This window comes from Limulus polyphemus, unplaced genomic scaffold (genome assembly GCF_000517525.1).
Source record: "Limulus polyphemus unplaced genomic scaffold, Limulus_polyphemus-2.1.2 Scaffold1016, whole genome shotgun sequence".
Taxonomy (NCBI): Eukaryota; Metazoa; Arthropoda; class Merostomata; order Xiphosura; family Limulidae; genus Limulus; species Limulus polyphemus.
In genome coordinates, this window is record NW_013666626.1 from 264,209 (window position 1) to 274,343 (window position 10,135).

Here is a 10,135-nt window from a genome sequence, read left to right on the forward strand (position 1 = left end):
GAGTCTCCAAGAAAGATTTAAAGGAGCCATATAAAAATGGCAAACTTTAAATATCAAACTCACACTGAAGTACAGAGAAACTAGGACAATTTCATACTTTTACCATTTTTGATACGGACAGAAAACATGAGGCTAAAGACTGGGACATTACACTAAGTAATTATTTTAGAGGATGATTATTTGTTAGCCCATTCAACCCTTTTATAGTAATATGTATCCTAATCTAAAAATTTAATTTAGAAAGGTGATGTGTATCTTATTATCATTTTGGATTACAAGTTTACCAATTGATGTAAATGTACTGGTATGTCTTAGTGCTTTTTAACACTAATAACATCTGATTAACAGTAGCAATTATAAGTCAGCAGCAACAGCATTTATATTATTGATTTTCTTACAACTGTATTCACATCCGAGTTGTGTGGTAAAGTTAGTGAAGACATTTTAAAATCTACGTTGTCATAATCAGGCACAAAATAGGTTTTATTTTCAGTTTCTTAAGTATGACTGACAATATGTACAGAAAAGAGACATCCATATTAATATAGGTGTTTTTTTTTAATTCTTATCCCAATATGGGTTATTAAATTTATCTGTCCAAGTTAAAGAATTTGGTTAACACATAACTTTCATAAAAATGATAACAACCATACTAGCCATATGAAAATAATTTATAGCACTCAAAATTTCCTTACCCAGACATAAAACTATATTTCAATTAATAAAACCAAAGTATGGACTAGGGAAAACTGAACAACAAAGCTTGTACAAGCCTTCAATTATTAATTTCACAATTCTTTAAATATAATTCCTAGCTAGGAAAATTTTTTCATATTTTATATAACTGTGAAATATCTTTGGCAAAGTAGTCAAATTCTGCATAGACTTTTGAATTACCTTTACCTGTAGCATAATCAAGTTCCTACACTCATGGGCACCCACAGAAATATTTTCGGGGGAGGGGGGGTCAAAATGTATGTTAGGGATCAGCTTTTACAGAGTAAATCAACAGACTAAAAGAATATGTGTTATGTGTGCTTAAACGCAAGCACAAATTTAGTTTTAATAAAAATTACTCAAAATATTTAGTTTAACTACAATGTTAAGTTTACTTCATAATATGTGAAATTTTTGTGAAATGTAGGGGGAGCAAATGCCCCCTTTATGTATTCCCCATGTACTGATTTAAAACAATTTGGTGAAAGAAAAAAAGAAACGAGTTACATCTACATTGTTAGTAATTACTTTTGGGATATATAGTTTATGTGAATTGTTTTGAAGTAAACATTTTCATATGAGAAGATGATCCAATTGATTTAAAACTAAATATTGATGCTTTCTTGTTCTTTTGTACAATAAATGTTTCTTTGCATAATACTCGCTTATTTTTTAACTCTTGTCTAGTTAACAGATCAGGGATAATAAACAAACTTAACATACAGAACAAGGAGAGACCATTTTGTCCATCAAAATTGTCTTTGCACATCCACATTTGAGAAAACTAAAAACTTAAAAACCAACACTATCTTTTTTAGAACATTATTGATTCTCCCTATTAAACCATGTAAAAAACCATCCACAACTCATTTCATAAGCCAATCACCCCGTTACAAATATAATTTTCTTAAATACAGCCTAGCCTGTCTTGTCCATATCTTAAGCTTGTGTCCTATCGTCCTGTTGCTTTCAGAATATAACACAAAAAAATCACATCTTATTGCCTGTCCCTGAAAAGTTTCAAAATAAAACATCAATTCAGCATAAAATTCAATTTAATAATTATAGTTTATTATTCTGTTTTTACCAATAAGCATTTTATAAACTTTTAATGGCTATTATATTATCAGACTTAACAAATAGATATATTCTGTAGGTTCAAAAAACACTGATCAGTTTTCATAGCAAAAACTACAACTCTTCACTTTTTTACAGTAACTATAACTACCTTTAACTGGTCATCTATTTCACAAAGTATTTTTTGTATTGTATAGTGGATTTGGTATTTATTGATGACTATAGAAAGTGGAAAGATGAACGTGTGGAGACTTGTACAAATTTAGGAGAGCTAGTTTTTAGATGTTTATGTGTTATAAAGATAGAAAAATAGTACATTTAATTATCAAACAGTTCTGTCACTGATAGGTTCATTCACATGTGAAGAAACTTTAATTTTAATACAGATCAATACGTATGTAAAGTTTGTAAGTAATGATGTTTCATCAAAGTATATTATATAGAAAAAAATTAAAAAGTTAATTATTTTTAGGATATGTTGACTTCAAATAACCTAGAGGTAGACATACTGACAGAGCAATATTATATCTTAAATAAGAAAACAGTATTTAGAAATACTTTTTGCAAAAAAAAAAAGATTTGGATGTGAATGTTTATCTTTATATGCATGAATTATTTCTTTATATGGCTGTAACATATGGCCACTACTTTTCTGGATTAAAAAATATTGTTTACATTCAATAATCACATTTCTGAAAGGATATATTCGATTTGACAGTGTAATAGCTAACAAACCCTTAAGAAAGCTCTGTATCCTATTCTTTTAAATAATTTTTTGTAATGTACAAGCATTTTCATGCATTTCACACACTTTAATGTTGACTTGCTTATCAGTACATCATAATTTCAAGATATCATATTATAAGCTAGATACCAAGTTTAAATAAGTACATTACAGTTTCACAAAAAACTTGTATTAAAAACAAAATGTCAACAGTGCTTTTTAGTCCAGAAGTAGCAGACTACATTACTTGTGATTGTTGCGAAGTGATCAGTTCATATACAAAAATATAGAAGAAACTTTTACTAAGTTATTGATCATAATTGAATTATTGTTCAATACATGTGAATATTTGAAGTAATAAAATTAAACCTAAAACCCACTAAAAGAATCAGAAATTATTCTTACAATGATTTTATTTGAATATTTCATTTCTGGTGAAACCCCTAATGAAGGAAAAACAGACCAAATCATCAAATACAAAAAGTCCATCCTGGTACATTTAAGTTAAGAAATGCATTTTTTTTTGTTAATTACATGGCTATGGTAGAGTCCACAACTGAACCGAGCTGTGTATGGTAAATCCCACAGAGGGCTCAGTGGGCTTTTTTTTCTTGTTTGAAAACTGGTGTTTACTTAATGAGCTACAAAAATAGTGCTAGTATTTTTACAGTTAAGATGAAAAGCTAATAATTATGTAGAAAGTAATACAGCTATTGGCACTAAATTACTGAATAATGTCAGGCATTTTTGCATGATAACAAGCATGAAGGCACATAGTTAATTCTTGTCTGGTGCATTTCCTAATAAGAACTCTTAGCATTACTGTGCCCCCTGTGGAAGCCTTCCATACTTCTTACTAAGTGGTCTGGAGAATGAACTTTGTACTTTCCACATGTGCAACCTCTAAGTAACCACAAAAATATTATCTTAAAGGTTTATTAAGAGGCATACCGAAATATACTGTTACCATTCAAAATCTAATTACATTATAGTTAATTGCTTTATAGGACTGTATTATTTTACTAAGGTAGTTTCCATGAAATTGTTGGATTTATAATAATAAATTAAAGCTTTAAAATTAAACTACATATTTTTTAAAATATAGTAAATTCAACCATTTAAGAATTAGGAAGATAATCTTGTCATTTGCAGTGTATTAGATAACTAAAACATAGCTAATTTCTTGAAAACTTTGTTACTATCTTTTCAAACTAATCTATATTTCTTCCTGAACTTAACCATCTAGTATTAGGTTGATAAAAAAGGGACTGTAATTTCAAAAACACTGATAGCTTCTTCCTTACTATTACAAATCTTATGACATTTATGATAGAGTATATTATACAGTGAAGATGTGTTTAAAATGCTTAAAAGTGAAGACAAAATGTGTAATGCAACATTACAAATGCTAATTACAACAAAGGACAAACTAAAATAATTCTTGTAAAATATACATTAAAGGGCAGCTTATTCTTATTAATGGAAACAATATTAACAATTCATCACCCAGCCAAGCTTAGTGAATGAGCCTTCTTACCTTACAACAACTATTTAGAAAGTTACTTCACACTGAACCAAAGACCTGCAATGCTCAGTATCCCATGTGCCTTTGAACAGCTTGGGTAAGATATCTCTCATCAGCAACAAATAACAAACACAAACACCTGCAATGCTCAGTATCCCAGGTGCCTGTGAACATTTGGCTAAGATATGTTTCGTCAGCAACAAATAACAAACTCCTGCAATGCTCAGTATTCCAATTGTCTGTGAACATTTGGGTAAGATATCTCTCAGCAGCCACAAACACCTGCAATGCTCAGTATCTTAGGTGCCCATGAACAGCTTGGGTAAGATGTCTCTCATCAGCAACAAATAACAAGATACCTTTAAAATCTAACCATTAAAACTCTACAAAAATATGTCCTATTTTCAACTTCTGTATCACACTAGTGGTCAAAGTCGCTTGTCTTTTGGAGAGACCTAAATCTATCTTACTAGGCACAGTTGAGAAGCATGTAGTAAACTTCTACCAATGCTAGGTTAGTCCAATACAATCAGGGCATTGGGTGGAAATTGGGACCAAAATGTGTGTGTGGGAGGGACAAAAAATATTTTGACTTAATTGTGAATGTCATGTATATACTATATCCTACCTATGGTCAGGGCTCATGGAACACACCCTTAACAGTGGCCTTAAAGTTATTGAAAAAATTAATTATTTTCATTTCTGGAAGTAAGCAGAAAGTGGCAGTGATAGCACTATAATACTGCTCTCAACCCAGGTGCGAGGTAGACACTATCTCTTTCCCATGGCAGTGCTTTTTCTAGTCCTTCTTGGACTGTACCATTCTGTAGATATTGGTGACTACTCTAGACAAAGGAATACATTAGCTGGGGTATAGAAATAAATAACGTTTCTGTCTCATGGTGCATCCATGTACCCTGACAGGACAAACTGCTGCCACTACACTTTCTTTTCTTCCCTCAATAACTGAAATACTCTCAAATAAATTCACTGAGGAACTAGGTACAAGAGCACAGTAGATTACTCCAAAAAGTAATAAAACAAAAGAAAACAATGAGATCCCCTGAGGACTTGTAAATAATGTTAATTATTAACTTGTAAGCAGATATAGTGTTCAAGTGTGCCCTGAGCTACTGCTAGAACCCCCTGATATCATGATCCCATTTCTGACTGAAACATATGGGCTACACAAATACCTGATGATGACAATGAACATATGATTAAATGGTTAAATGTAAAATCTCCAAACTTAAAATTAAAATTTATAAAACACTTTACAAACAAAACAATAATGAATGAGTGCACCATAAATAAGTGAACTGAATGTGTTATCTAGATCTAATGATCACTCCAGATGAGAAGCTAAGATGGCAGTAACTTACTCTACTAAAATGATCAAAGGAGCCATGACTCTGCAACTACAGTTAGCATGATTCCTTAACGAGAAAGTTTGTATATGTTTGGCAAGTTCATACTGTTGTTTCACAAACACTGTTATTAAAATTTACATGTTAAACACTTTTCATAAAACACTCATAAACAGAAACTTTCCATAAAATTTTACTCTATATCACATCTTTCTCACAATTCAGCTCAGACTTTTTCATTAATTTTACTTTTTGTTTGGGGGAAGGGAGATAAAGATCCAGCTTACAGTATGAGCTTATACCTTCATCCTTCTTCTAATTATGTTTTCTATCAATGCTAGCAACAACTCAGTTATCTTTATACCACAAGTGTAAATTGGAGTTACACTACATCCAAAATTGAGAGTCTAAAAGTTTGGGAATGCTGAAGAAATCCCAACTTCAATTCTCAATCTTCTCCACAGATTGATAGAGAAAATGACAAGTTGGATTCATTTTGGTAGCAGGCTATTAGGTATAAACCTGTAGCTTTGCTGTCTTTTCTAACTGGCCTTTTAATTTAAGAAATCTTAGGTCTCATTTATTTTACTAGATAGGCCATAAAAGTCATTCAAAGCCAAATGGAAAACGAATCACATATCAACTGAGAAAAGCTCTTTATGCAAAGCAGGAAATTCTTGGTGAGGATAAGTCTGTTTGAACTTTGCTAAGGCATCCATATGTAGAATGTTCATTTCTCTGAGGCTTGGAATCTTGGCCAAAAGAGAATCCAATATGCTGACATCTCCTTTATAAGGTAATTTGTGGGTGCAGTCCAATTCAAACCGGAGCGACTTCAATATGGCTTGATTAAGACGCTGAATATCAAGAACTTCTTTAAGACCCACACGATCTGTAAAAAAACAAAAAACAATTAATTACCTGTTGTAAGAGTATTTTCTAAATAACTCACTAAAATATGTGAATAAAGGTTGCATATAACTTATAAAACTTAGGGACAACAAAGGACCTATTGGTCCATCTTGGCTGTCCCATCCTCTAAACTAAACTAAAACTATTAAATAAATAAATTTTACAAATAAAAATATTAAAGCCAGCCTTTATCATTCATATAATTATCAAGCTTTCTCTTAAACTCACTTAAATTTACTGCCTCCACTACATCTAAAGGCAACCCATTCCAGAGGCCAACCACCCTGTTAGAAAAATTGTCTAAGCTGAAGATGACTGCTACCTTGCTAAAATGTATATTTGTGTCCCCTAGTCATACTATTCTTGCCATTAAGTGTGAAAAAATATGATGCATCATCACTATTAAATTCCTTTACAATCTTAAACATTTCAATCAGATCCCCTCTAACTATTAATTTTTTAAAAGAAAACAATTTCAGAGATCTTAATCTCTCCTCATATGACAACCCATCCATCCCAGGAGCCATTATAATAACCCTCCTCTGAACCCTTTCCAACAATTCAATGTCCTTCCTAAGGTAAAGAGCCCAAGACTGAACACAAAACTTAAAATGTGGCCTAACCAGTGACCTATGCAATAAAATTATAATCTTTTAAGACTTCTATTCAATATTTCTGTAAATACAACCTAAAATCCTATTTTCTCTACCACTAGCAAAAGCACATTGCTTGAATGGCTTAAGAGACTGATCAACCATTATATTAAGATCCCTTTCTTTCCTGACACTTTTAAGGATATTTCCATCCAAATCATACTTAGAATTCAAATTATGATAATCCACCTGCATTATCTTGCATTTATTATAGTTAAAACCCATTTGTAATTTATTTGCCCAACTCACTAATGATCTAAATCTTTTTGTAAAGCAGCAGCATCCTTTTCACAGCTAGTAACACTCAAGACCTTACTATCATCGGCAAATTTAAGTAATTTATTGATTATTTTAGTGCAGGTGTCGTAAAGGGCAACCTTACTGAAGCCTAGAATAATTCAAAAATTCTTTTTTTTTTCTGGCTAGATATATCATCTCATTATTTCAATGTTATCAATTACAAGCAAAAGTGCCTGTCCCCAGTGATGGGAAAATTTTAAGTTAATTTATCAAATTAAATTATTTCACAGACTTTAAAAAGGTTAATTGTGTTGCACTCTTGGTTTCACTCAGAGCCATTGATGTAAATCGAAAAGAGCAAAGGTCCCAAAACTGAGCCCTGAGGTAACCCACTTATGACATTAATCATGTTTGACTGAACTACATTTATAACCCTCTGCATTCTTCCATCCAGCCATTCTTCTATTCAGTTTGCTAACTTATCCCCAACACCTATAGATATAACTTTTTTACATGGCACATAATCAAATGCTTTCTGAAAATCCTGATACACCAAATCTACACCCTAACCCTCACCTATATAAGCAGTAACCTTTTCAAAGAGTGTCAAAAGATTTTTAAGGCTAAATGTTTCATTAGTGAAACCATGCAAGACTAATAGGCTTATAATTACTGGGATAATTTTTTATTACCACCCTTGCATTTAGGCCTAGTGACCTATTCATAATTTCGTCCCCACAATTAATTCTCAGTAGTATCCCTGACACACAATTAAGTTATGGCCTTTTCTTTAAATGCCTTTATCAACCCCTTGTACTTATTAATTAGCCCCTCTGACCTACCTTTCCCTACTTTATCAGCCCCTACATGCACAACAAAAACTGCATCATTGCTAACCCCTTTATTGTATTTCTTGTGCTGTCAGTTATATCCTCCACCTGTGCCCCTGGGTAACATAGTCTATTTTTGTTTCCCTATTTACCTCACAGACTATCCTATCCATATGATAACACTGGGTGTGAATTCAGCTCTAAAGGTTTTAGCTCTATTTGATCCATTTTGATCAATTTATAAATGGTTGCAAATGCAGGAATCATTATAATGGATCTTTTTATTCTAAATGCATATTCGTGTTTATATACTTTTTATTCTAAATGTATAAATCGTGTTTATATCACTACAGGCTAGTCATAAAACTTTCCGACTGTTTAGAGGTATTACATCATCTTATAATATGTTACTAACAACTTCACCCCACTTTCATTACATACACATTTCTATAGGAACTACTTTACTGTAAGTTCAAACAACAGATACAAATGGAAGTTTATAAAATCTTGGATAATATATGACATGATTAGGCTCTAATAGGCTTAGTGAAAAAATCTAAAGGCATTTTTCTAAAATTATCTTAATCAATGTAATTAAATGAGGTAGTCATGCCAGTATTATATCTAAAAACTTCATAAATTTATGCATCACGATTATCTCATCTCTGCAAATATTTTTAGGCCATATTAAATATTATTTTTATGTAAAAATGGCAAAGCTTGCTTGGCAAAGATTCAGTCTGAAGTTTTTCAAAATATTACTCCTTTAATTTTTTAAAAAATATATTAGTAATGAAAGTGATTCATATATAAGCTGCATTCTGTTTGTGGTTAAGCACAAAATTACACAACAGGCTATTTGTGCTGTGCCCACCAAGGGTATCAAAATTTGGTTTTAAGCATTACAAGCTTTAAGACTTACCACTGAGCCACTGGGAGAACACTAAACTCTCTACTATATCACTAGCGAACCTGTGGCCCACATTTAAAGGGCCACTATAATGCACATTTAATGCTTGAACTAGTATTTTACAGTTTAATGATCATTGCCACTATAAAGCAAGTTCAATTTCTTTAACCAAGGGTAATTAGCAGGCATACTTATGTACAGGCTCTAATGTAAGTCAATTCTATATTTGGAGTCCAATTTCAAGGAATTCCAATAAAAGTATTTTGTGAAGTACCTGGGGTTAGGTGAAAAGTTTTACTTTTGTGCAAACTTTGGGACCAAGACTACCATTTGGTATCAGTTAGAAATTGATGCAACCAGCAGGAGTTATGTGACACATGCTCAATGAATCTTATGTAGATATAAATTTTAAATAATACTGATTGTACAAGGAACAGGAATAAAAAAAAACTAAAAATTTTTGCATTTCTATTCAGCATCTATATCATTTCTATTTATTATAAAAATATATCCAGAATATTTCAACATCTCATTTGTTTCAAACTTTCTGGCAGAACTGAAGACATATGAACCAGTTATTATTACTATTATCATATTCATTTTCTCATAGTTCAGCAATTATTCATTTTCAAACAGAACAAAGTAGACAAGACAGCCTTGAAAAATGTAAACAAATACTTGATTAATCAGTGTGAAGTAAAACAATGTAGATGTTAAACTAACAACTGAATGCTTTATCCTTATTAAGGCTTCATAATACACTTCTTAGTGACATTCCACATGAAGTAATTATTCTGGATCCCTTTGGGAGTAGAGAGTATTTACATTTATAGAAATTATATTGAAAAATTAATAATTTAAAATTTGTAAATCTAAATGATTTTTTTAATTATACATGAAAAACAGAACTAATTTAGAAATGTTCAAGCCTTTGTTTCAAAACATACTGTTACGACAACGCAGGTCACATGACGCTTGTATCACGCCACTTCCTTCTCGAACCTTCATAAAATGTCGAGAGACTACTAGATTGAGGTAGTCTTGTATATATAAGACCGGCCAAGAAGCAACGGAGGGTAATGTGTAATTGAACTGCGGAGAGAGAATATTGTTGAGCACGTGAGACGTTCATTGTGAATTATAGCGTTTGTTATAGTGCGACTGTTGAAATTAAGTGTAT

At 31.7% G+C, this 10,135-nt stretch overlaps 1 protein-coding gene across 1 annotated transcript in view; it reads right to left on the reverse strand.

Annotated features, from left to right (window-relative positions):
- Nucleotides 1-1,093: 1,093 nt before the first annotated feature.
- LOC106461714 (probable nuclear hormone receptor HR3) overlaps nt 1,094-10,135 on the reverse strand; it is a 70,703-nt gene continuing 61,661 nt past the window's right edge. The window contains exon 10 of the mRNA XM_013921563.2: nt 1,094-6,302. Within this exon, the coding sequence (XP_013777017.1) occupies nt 6,043-6,302 (260 nt within the window). The 3' untranslated portion in view covers nt 1,094-6,042. The remainder of the gene's footprint in view (nt 6,303-10,135) is intronic.